At 36.2% G+C, this 21,986-nt stretch overlaps 3 protein-coding genes and 1 long non-coding RNA gene across 4 annotated transcripts in view; 1 reads left to right on the top strand and 3 right to left on the bottom strand.

Moving 5' to 3' along the window:
* LOC309511190 (vitelline membrane outer layer protein 1-like) overlaps positions 1-21,986 on the bottom strand; it is a 127,456-nt gene that overhangs the window by 64,348 nt on the left and 41,122 nt on the right. The window lies entirely within an intron of this gene.
* On the bottom strand, positions 2,064-4,792 carry LOC309511205 (C-type lectin domain family 6 member A-like). Its single transcript, XM_082186336.1, has 5 exons — positions 4,732-4,792; positions 4,566-4,634; positions 4,152-4,303; positions 2,770-2,882; positions 2,064-2,505 (listed from the first exon to the last, which is right to left on the bottom strand). Exons 1-5 carry the CDS (start codon positions 4,742-4,744, stop codon positions 2,340-2,342), a joined length of 513 nt encoding a protein of 170 aa, XP_082042462.1. The 5' UTR covers positions 4,745-4,792; the 3' UTR covers positions 2,064-2,339.
* LOC309511259 lies at positions 10,040-10,626 on the top strand. Its single transcript, XR_014210564.1, has 3 exons — positions 10,040-10,260; positions 10,336-10,426; positions 10,503-10,626. It is a non-coding gene; the product is annotated as an uncharacterized lncRNA (long non-coding RNA).
* The window catches only part of LOC309510694 (uncharacterized protein), a gene marked incomplete at its 3' end in the record, with an annotated part of 4,943 nt that continues 24 nt past the window's right edge, over positions 17,068-21,986 (bottom strand). Inside the window, exons 2-6 of the mRNA XM_082185566.1 lie at positions 20,545-20,659; positions 18,296-18,409; positions 17,703-17,753; positions 17,537-17,605; positions 17,068-17,270 (exon numbers count right to left, since the gene is read on the bottom strand). Of these exons, the coding sequence (XP_082041692.1) occupies positions 17,068-17,270; positions 17,537-17,605; positions 17,703-17,753; positions 18,296-18,409; positions 20,545-20,620 (513 nt within the window). The 5' untranslated portion in view covers positions 20,621-20,659. The remainder of the gene's footprint in view (positions 17,271-17,536; positions 17,606-17,702; positions 17,754-18,295; positions 18,410-20,544; positions 20,660-21,986) is intronic.

Below are 21,986 nucleotides of genomic sequence, written 5' to 3'. Positions count from 1 at the left end.
GGCTGTGACCTGTGTTCCTGTGGAGTTTTCGTCGTGTCTTTGTCTCTACTCATCTTCGTCACCTTACTGGATTTGGATCGTCACTTCTGCCATCACCCTTCACCAGCCGGTTGCATATTGAAGTCCCTGTGTCACTCTCCTGCCCCAGTGTGCCGTGTGTGTGAATCTGACCACTCTGTTTATTCCTCAATAAAAAAACGTTTTACCTGCTATTGTCTCCTCTCTTGCGAGCATGACAGAGTGAGTTACAGATCAATCTATCTGGTGTCTCACTGAGTTCAATGTGGAAAAGCCTGTACAACCCATGAAATGTCTTAGCTTTTTCACCATATTTGGTGATATTAATACTGGAAATTTACCAGTATTGAGCATGTAATGCAACAAACTATATAAAAGTATACAAATTTTAATAATAGTTGAAAATAGTTTGTTCATTAAAATATCTTCAGACATTCAATTGTATCCTGTGGGAAAAAGTAAGTATGACAAAAACAAGTGTTTTATAAGCTCTAACATTAACAAAGATTTTTGCACATGCAGAACGCTTTGAGAAAATGCAGTCACTCCACTCACACGCTGTGTTTGGGACATGGTATCAGTATGTCAGTACGTTCACTGACTCTAAACCACCGCTGGATGTCAGTGGATGGTAAATGCTGTTAAAGGTAAAGATTGTTGCAACAGTGGAGGCTAGTGGAGAATAGAGGAAAAAACTAATGCAAAAATGAGTTCATGCACTGCAGTCTAAATGTTATCATCATCATAGCATGACAAGTTCAATTAATGCAGTTTACGTGTCACACACAACACAGATCTTGTCATCGTCCTTTTGTATAACTTCAAGCTAATGCTTGCATATTCAAATAGCTACTCAGTATAGCTGTCATCTATTGATAGTGATTTATTCATTATGCTGTTTTTAAAGCAGTAATGTAATGATATTTTCCTCAAACATTATGGTTAGTGATTGTTTTTAAACTTCTGCAATTTATTCAGTCTGAAGTGCTCAATGCACAGACTTTTAATAGATTACTTCAGTCTTATTTTTTTGCTTTCTTTGTACTTTATAAGAAAGTAATATTCAATACTGATTGGACTTTGCATTGTTTGTGTGCTTGACATTCAGGGTTACTGCCTTCAATAATTGATGCCTTTTATACTCAATTTTAGTGTTCAAAGTTAGCTCACAAAGTTAATTATTTATCCAGTTTCTCATCCCTGCCTCCCTTACACATATATTATACAAACAAAAACTTTTATCTTAGATGCAAATAATAGCGATTAATCGATTTGAATCGATCGAAAATAGTTGTTTCGATGTGTATACACATTCAAACACACTGTCTAAGCCTCTCTGTGCATGAGTCTGACAAACCCTTTCAATCGATTTGCAAATAGCACTAAACGATTAATTTGTGAATTGGACCAATCCGATTGCATCTGTTCTCGAGTGAACAACTCACTAGCTATGTTTTTATCCAAAGTTGCGAATTTAACTTATATGAAAAGTTTTAATATCGCATAAAACATTTGCGAAATCAAGTAGCGTTTCCATTCCCAGACAGCAACGTAGTGTCGGCCCAGATCCGGGCCACATCTGATATGTGTGGATTAAATGCGTACCAGATGTGGCCCGGATCTGGGCCGACACTATGTTGCTGTGTGAGTCGAAGAGAACTAAATCGTCACTTCCTTATAAACTGGCATTAAATATCACTAAGAAAAGTAAGAGAAGCCACTGTATATAATAATAATAATAAATTAAAAAAATGTATTGGTCCACTCACAGGCACCCTTCTGAATCCTAAAATGACAAATGAAACACCCTATGGTATTGTGGACTTAACGGACATGTGCATGCGGCGGCCAGTGTCAGTGTAAACTTCTTTTGAATACTTCTTTTGACAGTTGACTGCTTTTATTATTTTGAGAAGTACATTAAAAAATATTCATTGATAATTTGTAAAAAAAAAAAAAAAAAAAAAAAAAAAAAAAAAAACTGTATGCTGGAAAGATTTAATTGATTTTTTTGTGTGTAATATTCAAAAAAGCATAATGGGGCACTTTAAAATTGAGAATAAACATGCTAAATAGCTATCAGTGCGCAGTACAAATCGATGTCAAAATATTAAAACACTTAAAAAACTGAGAAGCGAGCAAAACGTTTAGAAAAACAAAAAACACATGTTTTTAACCTTGATACATGCAAATTAATATTTAAGCACTGATCTAGAGTTAAAGATCCACCATGAAAGATAATTATTGATATAGCATTAATATTCAATCTCTGCATATTTACAGCATTTCCTCTTTCAGTTTTCATCAGTGAGGTAAATTGGTTAATTCTTTTCACAGATAAACTTTTTCTGCTCTTTGCAAGATTGATCAAACCATTTGTTAGAGTAACCATCCCAATTTCCCAGACTAGCGCAGTTCTCTCCAGAAGGATCTCCTTGTTTCCAGTTATCAGGTTCTCTCGGCCCATATTCTCTCTTGTGCCAGAACCTTTGGAAGCAGAAAATTAGACAGTCTAATTAAAACAGAAGTATATTCAACATATTTCATGGATCGAGAACAGACTGAATATAAGTATTACTTATTTCACAGATGAACAGGCAAGAAAATACAAATGCAATGTGTCTGTAATGTAACATATTGCAATACACAGTAGATTTACAGAAAGGTAAAGCCCAGATTTCGAGAGAGAGAGAGAGAGAGAGAGAGAGAGAGAGAGAGAGAGAGAGAGAGAGAGAGAGAGAGAGATCTTACTGTACTCCAGTTTCAGTGAGAGTTTGGTTATTCACCCAAACCCAGTGTCCTTCAGTGTCCAGATCATTGAGACCAATCCAGTGCGACTCATTAACGTTAGAGACCAGAAAATCCTAAAAGAGAACATTTTGTTTGGTCATGTTTTATCACATTACATACAACTCAGATGCCAAAACTCAAGCCGGAAATACTTCACACAACTTGGGTTACAATCTCATGTAACACCTCAGATGAATACAGTGCAGGAAACAGTGTGTGGTTTTGGCCATGTGTTCAGCTTCTTCCTCTTGAGGTTCAGTCACTTGTGGTTTTGCTTTAGCACATCACATTTTAGTACATTTTATCACCAGAAAAACTGCCACACGATTAATCTTCCTCTGAGCAAGGTTACAATTATTTGCTCAGTTCTCAGCCGATTTCCACATATATAACATTATTTTATGCCTAATCCTGATTTCAAGGTTAGAATTATGGCTAGTGACAGAAAAAAATGATTTCTGATACACTGGGTGTTTTACAATATCCAAACAGTGACAAAGAACATTTTATGTTTATGTAAAGTTCTTTGACATTGACATTAAATTGAGTATTTGAACATTTTATCTTCTATGCAGATTTTAAGTTAAATGATACATTTTGAGTACTTATTTTTTATTTATCTTATTTATTTATTTTTAAACTGTAGGCCTACCTGATGGAATTTTTTTTTCAAATTAGGCAATGTTAAAGAGACAGTTCACCCAAAAATGAAAATTATCTCATGATTTACTCACCCTGAAGCCATCCTACTGTAGGTGTATATGACATTCTTCTTTCAGAGGAATACAATCAGAGTTATATTAAAAAATGTCCTGGCTCTTACAAGCTTCGTAATGGCAGTGAATGGCTGTTTGACTTTGGAAGTCCATTAAAGTGCATCTATTCATTATTAAAGTACTCCACACGTCTACGGGGGTTAATAAAGGCTTTCTGAAGTGATGCACAACTGAACTTGACGGACAACGTAATGACGAATGCGGTTGCCCAGCCCTGTTTGTTTGAACCGCGAGAGGCGTCAATTGCCGTCATTACGTTGTGCTTGACCTTTATTAACCCCCGGAGTTAAGGACTTTAATAATAGATGCACTTTTATGGACTTCCAAAGACATACAGTCATTCACTGCCATTGTGAAGCTTGTAAGAGCCAGGACATTTTTTAATATAACTCTGATTGTGTTCGTCATATACACCTAGGATGGCTTCAGGGTGAGTAAATTATGAGCTAATTTTCATTTTTGGGTGAACTATCCTTCTACGCATTTTGCAGGGTTCAGTGCTGTGTATTCTTTGTGTTCATTTTGCTTACATCTAATATCAATTATATAATAATTGATCTGACTTGCCTGTTCTGATTGGCTGGTTATGGTCACCAGATCGGCTCCTTTTGAAACACAGACATCTCGACTGCTTCTCCAGTTCAGTTTATCAGAGCTGAATAAATACAGCTTTCCACGACAAGCTATCCAGCCATTCACAGAGATATTACAAAACTGAGCTGTGAGGAATTATTTAAAAAAGACAATTAAACATTTCATTATTTAGATCATAAGGGTCTTGAAGCTAATCAAACTTTAGTTCATTGTGCTTTCCTTGCACTTTAAAAAGTAAAGGAGAGAGACGTTCTCTGCAGCAACAATGGAGAAAGAGTTTGATGAAGTCTGTTATTGTAACTTAAGTCAGTTTGCATACACCAGTTTAGACAAAATATGATGCTGAATCAACTAAACAATGTTATAAAACATGTCAAGCCCACTCACCAATACAAAGGGAGAGCGGTTCTTTAACTCTGGTGTAATTGGTTTTAAGTTCCTCTAGTTCTCTCATAACTTGGAGAAAATGGGAAGAATAAAGTTACTCACATGGACAGTTCAGTGAACAACATGTTTGTGCTGTAATGTTTATGAAATATTAACACTTTCTCACTTGTGCTGTTCATCTCTTGAGCTGATTTTAAATCGGCAAGCGTATTGACATCTGAATTAAAGAGAAAACAATAGCAGCAGCAATTGTTAAAAAAAAAGATTTAGCTGTTCATTACATATTGAACAATCTGTCCATATAAGTCAAAGGAGAGATATATAAAGTATAAAGTTTACTAAACTAAAAGATTGCACACCTAAAACTTAAATAATCTTCAAAAGTTTGAATGGAAGTTGTACATTAATGCTTCAGGCTGAATTAACTGCCATTTTATATATTTAATGTGAAGGTTTAGGTGTTTAGTAAATGTGTTAATTTATTATAAATGAATTATTTGTATTATATTTTTTAATTAACTTATAATTATTTTAGGCATCAGAACATAAATTAAATTTTCAATGTAATATCCAGACAAACTTTATAAATGGTTGTAAAGATACATAGACACAAAGTATAACGAGACACAACAAGAGGGCTAAAATGTTCATGGGACTTAAATATCTCACAATACAATGATGCACAGCTGGATGACAAAATAAAATAAATGCAGTGTTCAAGAATGCTTTCTTAATCGACATCTTAAAACAGATTTGTCAGAGAAAAGTATGATTTTGAAAAATAAAAGAATTCTATTGCAGATGTTTCTGCTCCACAATATAAAGTAAATGAACCCTGAACAGAGCAGAGATCTAGTATCAGTTATACTCACAAAGCATCCAGACAGCGCAGAGACCTCCAAGAGCAAACACAAGAGAGAAACCCAGAACAATCAGAGGAACTTTAGTCCACTTAGGAGAAGTGACCTCTCTCTCTCTCTCTCTCTCGGTCTTGAAGAGAGATACATGGGGTGATAAATATTGTTAAAGTGATAATAGTAATTAAAGTGATAAAATATTTCAAACTCTGATAAATATTCCAAATATTCCAAACAAATAAATTCTGAATCCCAGAATTTTCCTCGTGGGCCTGTGAAACTTAATTTCTTAGATGAGCTCACTGCATTTGTGGGTAATGTAAACTAATGTAAACAAAATGAAGATTCTCGATAATGATCAGCGACAGAAAGAAAGAAAGAAAGAAAGAAAGAAAGAAAGAAAGAAAGAAAGAAAGAAAGAAAGAAAGAAAGAAAGAAAGAAAGAAAGAAAGAAAGAAAGAAAGAAAGAAAGAGAGGAAAAATCAGATATGTAACACCAGCTTTCAATGGCATTGTTGTTACTTAAACCTCTACATATGCATGTTTAGAATTCTGATTAAAATTAAGTTTTGTAAAATGCTAACTTTTTTCAATTGATGTTTTGTGTTAAAATGCATTGTATATACAGAAATAAGTCATAGATAATAAATAAGCCATAGGCATACATTTGACACGATCTTTAACCTGTTAACTGTCACCCCACTTTTTGAGCTTTGATCTGAACTTAAATGGCTTTTATTCATAAATTATTTGAAATATACAAACCTAAGGTTTAAAAGACACTCGCAACTTCAAAAATGAAAGTGTCCAAACGTTATAGAAGTTTAAGTTTATTGTAAAGCAAATGTACTGAACGAAACATTTTTTTAAATTAAATTTTATACTATATATATATTTTACAAAATAATCTGGACTCTAAAATTGCTATAGAAAATCAGCTTTATGTCTAACCAAGTTGTATTCCAAATTTGAAGATTTCAAAAAAGAAAAAAAAAGAAAAACAAAAGCCATTTACCATTTCAATTGTAATGCAATGATATATTATATATTTTATAATATCTTACCTCTGTACAGAGAGCAGTTGCCATCTGAAGCTGTTGCTGAAGGCATGTACTCAACATTTCCGTAAACTGAACCCATTTCTTTAACCTGATAAAATGTGTGTATGTTGAGTGTTTGCTGGAAACAAGGAAGCCACAGAAATCTTACACTGGTCATTTAATGTCATTTGTACAGACTGAAGTATAAGAAAATAGAGGAAAAAAAACTAATTAAACTTGATTAGCAGTGTTTAGAGATCAAATGTGATGACTGAATTCCAGCGAGATTTAAAAGTGTAACCTAGATTTTTTGGACCAATTCGATTGCATCTGTTCTCGCGTCAACAACTCACTAGCTATGTTTCCATCCAAAGTTGTGAATTTAACTTGTACGAAAAATTGGAATATCGCATAAAACATTTGCAAAATCAAGCATCATTTCCATTCCCAGACAGCAACATCGGCCCAGATCTGGTATGTGTGGATTCAATGCGTACCAGATGTGGCCCGGACCTGGGCCGACACTACAGACCCTTTCCAAAAACTTTGAATATCATGGAAAAGTTTATTTATAATTCCATTCAAAACGTTAAACTTCCATAGATTATAGATTCAGGGCCCACAACTTAAACGATTTCAAGTATTTAGTTGTTTATTTGTACATAATTTGGGCTTCCAGCTCATAAAACCCACGAAAACAGGATTTTAAAAAATTTGAATATTACATGAAATCACACAGTAATCACACAGTGATACCATGGTCATTGAACCAGGTTTTGGTTCTTTTGGCAGTGTGGGCAGGTGCAAATCCTGCTGGAAAATGAAGGAAGCATGAAGTGCTCTGAAAATGTCCTGGTAGACGGCTGCGTTGACTCTGGATTTAATAAAGCACAGTGGACCAAAGTCCTCTTTTCTGATGAGAGCAAATTTTGCATCTCATTTGGAAACCACGGTCCCAGAGTCTGGAGGAAGAATGGAGAGGCACACAATCCAAGATGCTTGAAGTCCAGTGTGAAGTTTCCACAGTCTGTGTTGGTTTGGGGAGCCATGTCATCGGCTGGTGTTGGTCCACTGTGCTGTCCACTCAACGCAGACGTCTACCAGGACATTTTCAGAGCACTTCATGCTTCCTTCAGCAGACAAGCTTAATGAAGATGCTGACTTCATTTTCCAGCAGGATTTGCAACTGCCCACACTGCCAAAATAACCAAAACCTGGTTCAATGACCATGGTATGACTGTGTGATTTCATGTAATATTAAAATTTTTTGAAATCCTGTTTTCGTGGGTTTTATGAGCTGGAAGCCCAAATTATGTACAAATAAACAACTAAATACTTGAAATTGTTTAAGTTGTGGGCCCTGAATCTATAATCTATGGAAGTTTAACGTTTTGAATGGAATTATGGAGATAAATAAACTTTTCCATGATATTCTAATTTTTTGGAAAGGGTCTGTATGTTGCTGTGTGGGTTCAGTGAGTCGAAGAGAACAAAATCGTCACTTCCTAATAAACTGGCATTACATATCACTAAGAAAAGTAAGGCACCCTTATGAATCATAAAATGACAAATGGGACACCCATATGGTCTTGTGGACTTAAAGGACATGTGCATGTGGCGGCCAGTTTAAGTGCACATAAAGTGAAAACTTATTTTGAATACTTCTTTGACAGTTGACTGCTTTTATTATTTTGAGAAGTACATTAAAGCTGATATTTATATAATTTGAAAAATCTTCATTCTTATTTGGTAAAAAAAAAAAAAAAAAACTGTTTGCTGGCAAGTTTTAATTTATTTTAATTTATTTTTAAACTTGGTCTTTCCGAGAAAGGACCAGGAAGAAAGAATGGAATTACTGACGACTCGTTTAGATGGCAATCGGATCTCTCTCTTTTGGGAGGCAGTAACTTCATTTGTCCTGCACTTTGATCTTTGACACTTTGCAGATGTTTTACATGCACAAATCTAATTTACACACTACATAAAGGGTAATAAAAAAGCATAATAGGGGCAGTTTAAAATTGAGAATAAATATGCAAAATCAGTCCTTTATCTAAATATCAGTACAAAGTGCAGATCGATAAAACTGAGAAGTGAGCAAAACGTTTAGAAAAAAACACTTGTTTTTAAACTTGATACATGCAAATTAATATTTAGGCACTGATCTAGAGTTAAAGATCTGCCATTAAAGATAATTAGTGAAATAGCATTAATATTTAATATCTGCGTATTTAAAGCATTTCCTCTTTCAGTCTTGTATGAAATTGTTAATTGGCAGGACATTAAAATTGAAAACGTTCACCTGTCCTTTTACATTTAAACAAATATTTAACAAATGCTATGTCATTAATTGCACACAAAATAATATGCCGTACATACCTGTGTTGAGGATGCAGTGATGCTGCTTTCACTCTTTACTGTTCTAATGTGTTTGTGTGCATCTGTGCTCTTAACATGCAGGAAGTTACAAAACCTCAAACTCTAAGAGAGTGAGTTACAGATCAATCTATCTGGTGTCTCACAGAGTTCAATGTGGAAAAAGCCTGTACAACCCATGCAATGTCTTCACTTTTTCACCATATTTGGTGATATTAATACTGGAAAGTTACCAGTATTGAGCGAAGCATGCAATGCAACAAACTATATAAAAGTATACAAATTTTAATAATAGTTGAAAATAGTTTGTTCATTAAAATATCTTCAGAAATGTAATTGTATCCTGTGGGAAAAAATAAGTATGACAAAAACAAGTGTGTTATAGGCTCTAACATCAACAAGGATTTTTGCACATGCAGAACGCTTTGAGAAAATGCAGTCACTCCACTCACACACTGTGTTTGGGACATGGTATCAGTATGTCAGTACATTCACTGACTCTAAACCACCGCTGGATGTCAGTGGATGGTAAATGCTGTTAAAGGTAAAGATTGTTGCAACAGTGGAGGTTAGTGGAGAATAGAGGAAAAAACTAACGCGAAAATGAGTTCATGCACTGCAGTCTAAATGTTATCATCATCATAGCATGACAAGTTCAATTAATGCAGTTTACGTGTCACACACAACACAGATCTTGTCATCGTCCTTTTGTATAACTTCAAGCTAATGCTTGCATATTCAAATAGCTACTCAGTATAGCTGCCATCTATTGATAGTGATTTATTCATTATGCTGTTTTTAAAGCAGTAATTTAATGATATTTTCCTCAAACATTATGGTTAGGGATTGTTTTTAAACTTCTGCAATTTATTCAGTCTGAAGTGCTCAATGCACAGACTTTTAATAGATTACTTCAGTCTTATTTTAATTTTTTTATTTTTTGCTTTCTTTGTACTTTATAAGAAAGTAATATTCAATATTGATTGGACTTTGCATTGTTTTTGTGCTTGACATTCAATAATTGATGCCTTTTATACTCAATTTTAGTGTTCAAAGTTAGCTCACAAAGTGAATTATTTATCCAGTTTCTCATCCCTGCCTCCCTTACACATATATTAGACAAACAAAAACTTTTATCTTAGATGCAAATAATAGCGATTAATCGATTTAAATCGATCAAAAATTCCTTTCCTAGTGTAGCAGGATGCAGTTGTCTGGCTCATGCCTCCCTAAGTGACGCTTAATTTGCTGCAGCTGTGAGTGGTTCTGGGCAGTTAACTTTGAGCCAATCACGAGGGCTACACCCCTTTATAAACCGGGACTTTTCTTTTGACAAATGATGTCACCGGTACGCAACCTGTCTTGTTTACCTGCCCAGCGACCTGATGTCTGCCTGGTTATCTGTCTACCGTAGCGCTGCAGGTATGGTTAGCTTCGTTTCTCTTTCCACTTGTTAACTTTATAACGTGGGCTTATAGGGAATGTTTCGTGCCATAGAATCCCCGGTGCGGCAGCAGCCCTTTCACCAGCTGAGTGTGCGCCCTGCAATCAGAGCTCAGGGTCTGTGACGCAACGCTGTTAATCATGGGTATGTTGCTATACTGAGTAATGGTTGAATGGTTAATGTGGGACATATTTGTAAATGGACATCCTGTGCATTTTAGGGAGTGCTATTTAACCGGGGGTGCGGCCGCCAGTTGACTACATCGACACTGAACATCTGCTGCTTTGCTTATGCTTTTCACGTTACGTGTTTATGGATTTTCGTCGTACCCGGCTGCCTTTTCACACGGGACCAAGGATATTAAACCTGTGGTTAACAGGCGGCTGGCTGGCGGGTTACATCGTTGCCTGTTTAAAACTGTTTGATTCTTCCTGTCATTGTTGTGAATCAGTGTTTGCGTGTAGAGTGTTTGATGGACTGACACCGCGTTAATTGTTTTTTTATTTCTTTTAACTCTTGTATGGAGGCCTTTTCTTGCTGCTGATATCCAAGAGGATTGGCCTAATTTGATTTCTTTTGTTTGACCTTTTTTATGTGATTTGTCCAGGTTTAATTGTTTATTTTGATTTATTGTGTGATTGTGAGTCTGTTCATATTGCTAATCCAAGTACCACCTTGGGCTTTAGAACGGGTGGCTTATTAGACATTGTGTGTGTAATTTTGTTTAACTTCCATTGTCTGTCCATTGTCCAGGTGCTGAGAACTGCCAGTGGGAGCAGTGCCCCTTGCGGTGGCGGGTCCCTTGGTGTGCTGTGGCTGCGTGTTCACCAAGTATGGTCATTTCTCTTGCGGTGTGTGTGAAATTTGACACGTGTGATTGGGGTGTTTTTCATGGATGCTCATTGCTTGAGCCACTAGCCTCCCACTGGTAAGATTCCGCCCTATTCCCCTCCTTTCTCGGGGGTGTGTGTGCGTTGTGAGTATAGTGAGTGGAGTGAATACTGAGTGTCTTTTATTTTATTTGGTGTACAGTGCATGTTGTTTACTGTGAAATCTAAATCATTGTTGGAGTGAAAATAAAAATTCTATTTTTGTACTGGACCACTGTCTCTGGCTATCCATCAACGAACTTGAGTGCCTGGTCGAACAAAATACTTAATTCTTTGGGTGTAAGTCCCATCGTGGCGTAGTCTGCAAACTGCCTGGGCCTAAGCCCTGAAATGTGTATTCCTTCTGCCACACTAGGTTAATAAACAGTTGTTTCGATGTGTATAAACATTCAAACACACTGTCTAAGCCTCTCTGTGCATGAGTCTGACAAACCCATTCAAACACACTGTCTTAGCCTCTCTGTGCATGAGTCTGACAAACCCATTCAATCGATTTGCAAATAGCACTAAATGATTAATTTGTGAATTGGACCAATCCGATTGCATCTGTTCTCGAGTCAACAACTCACTAGCTATGTGTCCATCCAAAGTTGCATATTTAACTTATATGAAAAATTTGAATATCGCATAAAACATTTGCAAAATCAAGCAGCGTTTCCATTCCCAGACAGCAACGTAGTGTCGGCCCAGATCTGGTATGTGTGGATTCAATGTGTACCAGATGTGGCCCGGATCTGGGCCGACACTGTTGCTGTGTGGGTTCAGTGAGTCGAAGATAACAAAATCGTCACTTCCTTAGAAACTGGCATTAAATATCACTAAGAGAAGCCACTGTATATAATAATTTTCATAATTTTTTTTGATTGGTCCGCTCACAGGCATCCTTCTGAATCCTAAAATGACAAATGAAACACCCTATGGTCTTGTGGACGTGTATGTGGCGGCCAGTGTCAGTGTAAACTTCTTTTGACCGACTGCTTTTATTATTTTGAGAAGTACATTAAAAAAATCTTCATTCTTATTTGGTGAAAAAAAAAAACCAACAAAAAAAAACCCTGTATGCTGGAAAGTTTTAATTGAGATTTTTTTTTTTGTTGTAATATTCAAAAAACCATAATAGGGGCACTTTAAAATTGAGAATAAACATGCTAAATAGCTATCAGTGCGCAGTACAGATCGATGTCAAAATATTAAAACACTTAAACTGAGAAGCGAGCAAAACGTTTAGAAAAACAAACAACATGTTTTTAAACTTGATACATGGCAATTAATATTTAAGCACTGATCTAGAGTTAAAGATCCGCCATGAAAGATAATTATTGAAATAGCATTAATATTCGATCTCTGCGTATTTACAGCATTTCCTCTTTCAGTTTTCATCAGTGAGGGAAAATGGTCTTTAAAAGTGATTCTTTTCACAGATAAACTTTTCTGCTCTTTGCAAGATTGATCAAACCATTTGTTCAAGAAACCATCCCGATTTCCCAGACTAGCACAGTTCTCTCCAGAAGGATCTTCTTGTTTCCAGTTATCAGGTTCTCTCTGCCCATATTCTCTCTTGTGCCAGAACCTTTGGAAGCAGAAAATTAGACAGTCTAATTAAAACAGAAGTATATTCAACATATTTCATGGATCGAGAACAGACTGAATATATTTCACAGATAAACAGGCAAGAAAATACAAATGCAATGTATCTGTAATGGAACATACTGCAATACACAGTAGATTTACAGAAAGGTAAAGGCCAGATTTCATATATATATATATAAGAGAGAGAGAGAATATCAGTGTTCTTACTGTACTCCAGTGTCAGTGAGAGTTTGGTTATTCACCCAAACCCAGTGTCCTTCAGTGTCCAGATCATTGAGACCAATCCAGTGCATCTCATTAACGTTAGAGACCAGAAAATCCTAAAAGAGAACATTTGGTTTGGTCATGTTTTATCACATTACATACAACTCAGATGCCAAAACTCAAGCCGGAAACACTTCACACAACTTGGGTTACAATCTCGTGTAACACCTCAGATGAATACAGTGCAGGAAACAGTGTGTGGTTTTGGCCATGTGTTCAGCTTCTTCCTCTTGAGGTTCAGTCACTTGTGGTTTTGCTTTAGCACATCACATTTTAGTACATTTTATCACTAGAAAAACTGCCACACGATTAATCTTCCTCTGAGCAAGGTTACAATTATTTGTTCAGTTCTCAGCCGATTTCCAGATATTACATTATTGTAGGCTATGCCTAATCCTGATTTCAAGGTTAGAATTATGGCCAGTGACAGAAAATGATGATTTCAGATACACTGGGTGTTTTACAATATTCAAACAGTGACAAAGAGCAGCTTATGTTTATGTAAAGTTCTTTGACATTGACATTAAATCGAGTATTTGAGCATTTTATCTTCTTTGCAGATTTTAAGTTAAATTATACATTTTGAGTACTTATTTGTTATTTATCTTGTCTTATTTTTTAAAATGTATACATGATGAAAATGTTTTCAAATTAGGCAATGTTAAAGAGATAGTTCACCCAAGCCATCCTACACTCTAAAAACTGCTGGGTTAAAAAATAACCCAACCTTAACCACGCCGCTGGGTCACTATTGGACAGAACACGTGCTGGGTTGGTTTGACCCAAGTGCTGGGTTTTACCATTTAACCCATATTTCTGGGTCATTCATTTGACTCAACCAGTGGGTGAAATTAGCCCTCTTGCTGGGTTAAGTCTTACTCATGTGCTGGGTTATTTTTTGTTGCATTGCCTTAATAAAATTAGAACCATTAACAAATATTTGTTATATTATGAATGTAAAATAATTATTATCTCTGTAATACAATAAACCAGAGAGGCCACTGTATGATTTCAATCTCATTTTTTATTTTATACATTTCTTTAATACTTTTCTTTATCAAATACAAATGTTAATCAATGTCAAAGGTCTGACATGTCCCCCTCATTTCATCCCTGAGGCACAGAATGTGCAGCAATTCACCGGTCATCTCATTTTGTAAATATTCAACCATGTTGGTCCTCACCTGTTGATTACACAAGTCAAGTCATCTTTATTTATATAGCGCTTTTTACAATACAGATTGTATCAAAGCAGCTTCACAGTGATACTGTAACATGAATATAATACAACAAAGTTTGTTTCTAGAAGAAAATTGCGTCATCGTCCACCTTAAGGCAAATCAATAATATTGTTGAATATTAAATGTCCCCAACTAAGCAAGCCAAAAGCCAAGGCAACAGTGGCAAGGAACCAAAACTCCATCAGTGACAGAATGGAGGAAAAAACCTTGGGAGAACCCAGTCTCAGTCGCTCAGTTCTCCTCTGGCCAACGAGCGAACAGTGTATGATTATGATCCAGGCAGCGTTACAGGTCAGAGGTCAGATTGGATCAGAACATTCAGAATATTTATCCAGTTCCATCTGGTTGGAAGTCGGAGTCATCACACCGGTATGGAGACAAATTTGTTGAGGATCAGACGTGTCGATGAGGCCTTCACAGGGCTGATGAGGCTGGCCCTTCAGGGATGCGTCATGGATGGGTCCAGGCGCAGGTCCACCTTCTGATCTGGATACGGCCTGGATCCGGCTGACTTCAGTAAACTTTAGAATGAACAGAAAGACATACATTAGCATAGAGGCCATTTTTCTTATTAAATAATGAGTACATCAGGTGTTATAGGAAAGTGTCCCCGGTTCCGGCTGGCCTATGCAGCCTAATAATCATTTAACTGATTTGAATAATAGAAATGTATAATGTTCTATATGAATGCCAGGTAAAAGAGATGCGTTTTTCTAGATTTAAACTGACAGAGTGTGTCTGCTTCCCGGACAATCACTTAGAGTTTTGCTATAAAACTGACATGCAAGTTAACTTTTTTTGTGGAAGTATCAATTTATTATTGAATATGCAATTAAAATTATTGCAAACATTACCAAATGACCAAATGTGAAAAACAAACAAAATGTGTAGTATTTGCAAACTGAATTATAGTAATAGTAATAAAAGAGTAATTTGGACAAATATTATCAACATTAAGGCATTAAAATAAAACATTATTATTAAAAGTAAAATATTACTGTAATGTTGATATAGTGTCTTTAACATTAAAACTCACAAACCCACAAAGCTGCTTAATCTCCTGACTGGCAGCGCTGATGATCGCCTCGTTTAGATGTTAACTTGCACACAATAAAATGAAAGATGACATGCATGGTGGTAGGGTAGGCTATCATGTAAGTTTACAATTTTTTAAGTTTTAAATATTGGCGATCATTCGTTCAACTACGGGTATACTTTTCTTCTCAAAACTGGCGCCTGTCCATTTATTTCTCCTTTCCTCAGTCGATGTTTATAAAGATTGAAAGTCATACATTTACTTAAAAAAAAGAGGCTATATATCAAGCTCTTGAAAGCCTTTTTTTTTTTTTTTTTTTGGCAGAAACGGTGGTTCGAGACATTACAGAAGACACACGCAGACTGTGCTGGAACTTACCTCAGTCACTTCTTCAGACGAGTATTTCTAAAACTACGCCAGCAGACTTTTCACTCACAACTCACTAGCTAGCCTAACGTAGCCTACATAGAGACTCATTTCCCGCTGATTTTACGTGCGAGCCCTGTGAGGGAAACTGCGCGTAGGGATTTCATACAAAACGCTTTTCTCACTTTTAAATACGCAACGTCCACAATGAATAGGCCTACGATAATTACATGATGAATTTAGAATTTAAATTTTCAAAAAGGCTGCTAATATAGCTGGTTTAATTTCAACTAAGGATTTAACGATGCAGCATTTTGTCAAAAATTCTAACCGGCTAGCTGTGGCTAATGAATGTTTCACAGAATAAATACGTTACCCCTCACACTTCCATATCAAAGACTGTATGTTGAACAGTGAAATTAGCTTGCTGCTACCACCACAACTTATTAAAAATATAGGTAAACATTCATATTAACTTACCATAAAACACTGCCTGCTCCGAGTCGAGTGGTGTGCTCCTCGAGTCAGAAGTGAAGAAGAATCCAGAAAGTTCCGCAAAGAATGAAAAAGGTAACCAGTTGCTGGGTTAAAATAACCCAACCAGCGGTTCATTTGTGAATGACCCCCGTACAACTCATTTGACCCAGCATACGCAACCCAATAATGTGTTTACAGTACCCCAAACAACCCAACTTTTTGACCCAGCACAATCAACCCAACAATTTGTTTACAGAAACAACCCAGCATTTTTTTGAGTGTAGGTGTATATGACATTCTTCTTTCAGACGAATACAATCAGAGTTATATAAAAAAATGTCCTGGCTCTTACAGGCTTCACAATGGCAGTGAATGGCTGTTTGACTTTGGAAGTCCATTAAAGTGCATCTATTCATTATTAAGTGATGCACAACTGAACTTGATGGACAACGTAATGATGAACGCGGCGGTTGCCCAACCCTGTTTGTTTGAACCGCGAGAGGCGTCAATTGCCGTCATTACGTTGTTCAAGTGTTCAAGTTCAAGTGTTACTCTTTTGGCATAAATCGATGCAAACGGCCGTCTGTCGGAAGCTAGTTATTTTAGTCGATAAAGTTTGAAATATGGAGATTTTCCTTACACGAACGCATCGTTTCACATCAGAAGGCCTTTATTAACCCATGGAGACGCGTGGAGCACTTTAATAATAGATGCACTTTAATGGACTTCCAAAGACATACAGCCACTCACTGCCATTGTGAAGCTTGTAAGAGCCAGGACATTTTTTAATATAACTCCGATTGTGTTCGTCATATACACCTAGGATGGCTTCAGAGTGAGTAAATGATGAGCTAATTTTCATTTTTGGGTGAACTATCCTTCTACGCATTTTGCAGGGTTCAGTGCTGTGTATTCTTTGTGTTAATTTTGCTTATATCTAATATCAATTATATAATAATTGATCTGACTTGCCTGTTCTGATTGGCTGGTTATGGTCACCAGATCGGCTCCTTTTGAAACACAGACATCTCGACTGCTTCTCCAGTTCAGTTTATCAGAGCTGAATAAATACAGCTTTCCACGACAAGCTATCCAGCCATTCACAGAGATATTACAAAACTGAGCTGTGAGGAATGAATTAAAAGACAATTAAACATTTCATTATTTAGATCATAATGGTCTTGAAGCTAATCAAACTTTAGTTCATTGTGCTTTCCTTGCACTTTAAAAAGTAAAGGAGAGAGACGTTCTCTGCAGCAACAATGGAGAAAGAGTTTGATGAAGTCTGTTATTGTAACTTAAGTCAGTTTGCATACACCAGTTTAGACAAAATGTGATGCTGAATCAACTAAACAATGTTATAAAACATGTCAAGCACAAGTCCACTCACCAACACAAAGGGAGAGCGGTTCTTTAACTCTGGTGTAATTGGTTTTAAGTTCCTCTAGTTCTCTCGTAACTTGAAGAAAATGGGAAGAATAAAGTTACTCACATGGACAGTTCAGTGAACAACATGTTTGTGCTGTAATGTTTATGAAATATTAATGCTTTCTCACTTGTGCTGTCCATCTCTTGAGCTGATTTTAAATCGGCAAGCGTATTGACATCTGAATTAAAGAGAAAACAATAGCAGCAGCAATTGTTACAAATAATTTGCTGTCCATTACATTTTGAAGTTTGTACATTAATGCTTCAGGCTGAATTAACTGCCATTTTATATATTTAATGTGAAGGTTTAGTAAATGTGTTAATTTATTATAAATGAATGATTTGTATTATATTTTTTAATTAACTTATAATTATTTTAGGCATCAGAACATAAATACAATTTTCAATGTAATATCCAGACAAACTTTATAAATGGTTGTAAAGATACATAGACACAAAGTATAACGAGACACAACAAGAGGGTTAACATTTTCATGGGACTTAAATATCTCACAATACAATGATGCACAGCTGGATGACAAAAGAAAATAAATGCAGTGTTCAAGAATGCTTTCTTAATCTGCAGCTTAAAAAAGCTTTGTCAGAGAAAAGTATGATTTTGAAAAATAAAAGAATTCTATTGCAGATGTTTCTGCTCCACAATATAGATTAAGTAAATGAACTCTGAACAGAGCAAAGATCTAGTACCAGTTATACTCACAAAGCATCCAGAGAGCGCAGAGACCTCCGAGAGCAAAAACAAGAGAGAAGCCCAGAACAATCAGAGGAACTTTAGTCCACTTAGGAGAAGTGACCTCTCTCTCTCTCTCTCGGTCTTGAAGAGAGATACATGGGGTGATAAATATTGTTAAAGTGAAAATAGTAATTAAAGTGATCAAATATGTAAAACCCTGCAGGAATTTTCCTCGTGGGCCTGTGGGCCTGTGAAACTTAATTTCTTAGATGAGCTCACTGCATTTGTGGGTAATGTAAACTAATGTAAACAAAATGAAGATTCTCGATAATGATCAAAGAAAGAAAGAAAGAAAGAAAGAGGAAAAATCTGACACATAACACCAGCTTCCAATGGCGTTGTTGTTACTTAAACCTCATGGATTCTGATTAAAATTAAGTTTTGTAAAATGCTAACTTTTTTCATTTGATGTTTTGTGTTAAAATGTATTGTATATATACCCTGGTAATCCAGAGTTCTCGCGAGAGCACAAGTTGAATTTGCTCAGCGAGTTACTCTGGTGTCGAGTAATACATGCTCATTAAATATGCCCCTCGATCTGAGCTGCACCAATCACATCGGGTTATCTGATATAGGCGGGCCAGAGGCAAGCTAAACAGATGACGACAGCGTTGTGACCTCAAAGTCATTAGTAAACATTGCAAGATGGCTATGGATGAACACTAGAGGCCCTATTTTAACGATCTGAAACGCAAGTATCAAGCGCGAAACACAAGTAACTTTGTGGGCGGGTCTTGGGCGCTGTTGCTATTATACCGGCGGGATAAATGACTCTTGCGCCCGACATAAATCTAAAATGGGTTGGTCTGAAGTAGCTTCATTATTCATAGGTGTGGTTTGGGCGTAACATGAAATAAACCAATCAGAGCGTCATCTCACATTCCCTTTAAGAGCAGGCACGCTTGTTCTATGGTGGATTGCTATTATAACGGCGGATTTGCCAGGCGTGCGCCAGGAGCGGTTCACAGCTGAGGAGACCGATGTTCTCGTCAGGGCTGTAAAACACAGAGAAGTGACATTGGGGATGGAGAAACCCACCCAAATTAGCTTCGGTAAAACAGGCATATGATAATTTGGGTAAATGTGTAAGCTAGATTTATGCTTTTATAATAAACTATCTATCTATCTATCTATTGTAATAATGTATGATTTGCAAAAATGAAAACTGCTGCTTCTGTGTAGATGAGAGAATCAAAGTGTATGCGCGTTGTGCACACGCTACATTGATTATGGCCAAGCATGCGCCCTTAAAATAGCATATGAATATCACCACTGACTTTAGACTAGGTTTTTCCTGGTCAGTGGCGGAATTGTTTTCTAAACCTGCAAAATAGCATCAGGGAACGTTTGTGCCGGAACACGCCTCCTCTTTGCGCTGGACCGCCCCGGGGAGCGCAAGTGTATTTCCTAGTTTACCGACGTGCGTCTGTGGAGGGAAATGTCCGCTGTGCGCGGGTGCAAAATAGGAATGATACATGCGTCGGTGTTCAAAGTCAATTGCGCTGGGTGCAAGATAGAGCCCTAGTTGTTTGAAACAGCTTTGGCTTTTTCTCTAAATGAGGAACAGAAGACGGCGCTCGAATCGCTCCTTTGCAAGAAGGGCGTTTTTGCTGTTTTGCTGACCGGATACGGTAAGAGTCTAATCTACCAGTTAGCTCCGCTGGTAGCTAAACGAATGGGGTTTATTGTTGTGATTGGTCGTAGTGTTATCTAGTTGCGTGCAGTGAGCTGGGCGATTTTCATTAGTCGACGCCAGACCATTAATCTTTTAGATTTAGGTCTGGATTTCCAGGCTATTGTATACAGTATACAGAAATAAGTCATAGATAAATAAGCCATAGACATAAATTTGACACGATCTTTAACCTGTTAACTGTCTTTTAAACTTGAATGGCTGTATTCATACATTTTTGAAATATACAAACCTAAGGTTTTAAAGACACTCGCAACTTCAAAAATTAAAGTGTCCAAAAGTTATAGAAGTTTAAGTTTATTGTAAAGCAAATGTACTGAACTAAACATTTTTCATGTAATTTTATACTAAATATATATTTTACAAAATAATCTGGACTCTAAAATTGCTATAGAAAATCATCTTTTTGTCTAACCAAGTTGTGTTCCAAATTTGAAGTACATTTTTTTGTGAAATTTGATTTCACAAAAAAAATAAAAAAATTGTAATGCAATGTTATATTATATATTTTATAATATCTTACCTCTGTACAGAGAGCAGTTGCCATCTGAAGCGGTTGCTGAAGGCATGTAATCAACATTTCTGTAAACTGAATCCATTTCATTAACCTGATCAAATGTGTGTATGTTGAGTGTTTGCTGGAAACAAGGAAGCCACAGAAATATTACAACGGTCATTAAATGTCATACAGACAGAAGTATAAGAAAATAGAAGAAAAATAACAAATTAAACTTGATTAGCAGTGTTTAGAGATCAATGTGATGACTGAATTCCAGCGAGATTTAAAAGTATAACCTAGATTTTTTGGACCAATTCGATTGCATCTGTTCTCGAGTCAACTATGTTTCCATCCAAAGTTGCGAATTCAACTTGTACGAAAAAATATGGAATATTTTCAAAAAATGTGAATATCGCATAAAACATTTGCGAAATCAAGCATCATTTCCATTCCCAGACAGCAACATCGGCCCAGATCTGGTATGTGTGGATTCAATGCATACCAGATGTGGCCCGGATCTGGGCCGACACTATGTTGCTGTGTGGGTTCAGTGAGTCGAAGAGAACAAAATCATCACTTCCTAATAAACTGGCATTAAATATCACTAAGAAAAGTAAGGCACCCTTCTGAATCCTAAAATGACAAATGGGACACCCATATTGTCTTGTGGACTTAACGGACATGTGCATGCGGCGGCCAGTTTAAGTGAACATTTTTGAATACTTCTTTTGACAGTTGACTGCTTTTATTATTTTGAGAAGTACATTAAAGCTGATATTTATATAATTTGAAAAATCTTCATTCTTATTTGGTGAAAAAAAACTAAAACTGTTTGCTGGCAAGTTTTAATTGATTTTATTTTATTTTTTTACTTGGTCTTTCCGAGAAAGGACCAGGAAGAAAGAATGGAATTACTGACGACTCGTTTAGATGGCAATCGGATCTCTCTGTCTTTTGGGAGGCAATAACTTCATTTGTCGTGCACTTTGATCTTTGACACTTTGCAGATGTTTTACATACACAAATCTAAATTACACACTACATAAAGGGTAATAAAAAAGCATAATAGGGGCAGTTTAAAATTGAGAATAAACATGCAAAATCAGTCCTTTATCTAAATATCAGTACAAAGTGCAGATCGATAAAACAGTTAAAAAACTGAGAAGCGAGCAAAACATTTAGAAAAAAACAATGTTTTTAAACTTGATACATGCAAATTAATATTTAAGCACTGATCTAGAGTTAAAGATCTGCCATTAAAGATAATTAGTGAAATAGCATTAATATTTAATCTCTGCGTATTTACAGCATTTCCTCTTTCAGTCTTGTATGACATTTTTTAATTGGCAGGACATTAAAATTTGAAAACGTTCACCTGTCCTTTTACATTTAAACAAATATTTAACAAAGGCTTAAAAACAGCATAACTGTCATTTCATTAATTGCACACAAAATAATATGCCGTA

This window comes from Leuciscus leuciscus, assembly GCF_965113295.1.
Source record: "Leuciscus leuciscus genome assembly, chromosome: 12".
NCBI lineage: Eukaryota > Metazoa > Chordata > Actinopteri > Cypriniformes > Leuciscidae > Leuciscus > Leuciscus leuciscus.
The sequence above is the reverse complement of the archived record's forward strand: the minus strand, read 5'-3'. Positions and strand labels throughout refer to the sequence as shown.

Coding starts and splice junctions, on each gene's coding strand:
- LOC309511205 (XM_082186336.1), bottom strand. Junction 4,304..4,565: donor ACCGCTCTCCCTTTGTATTG/GTGAGTGGGCTT, acceptor AATTCCTCACAG/CTCAGTTTTGTAATATCTCT. Junction 2,506..2,769: donor CTCACTGAAACTGGAGTACA/GTAAGATCTCTC, acceptor CTGCTTCCAAAG/GTTCTGGCACAAGAGAGAAT.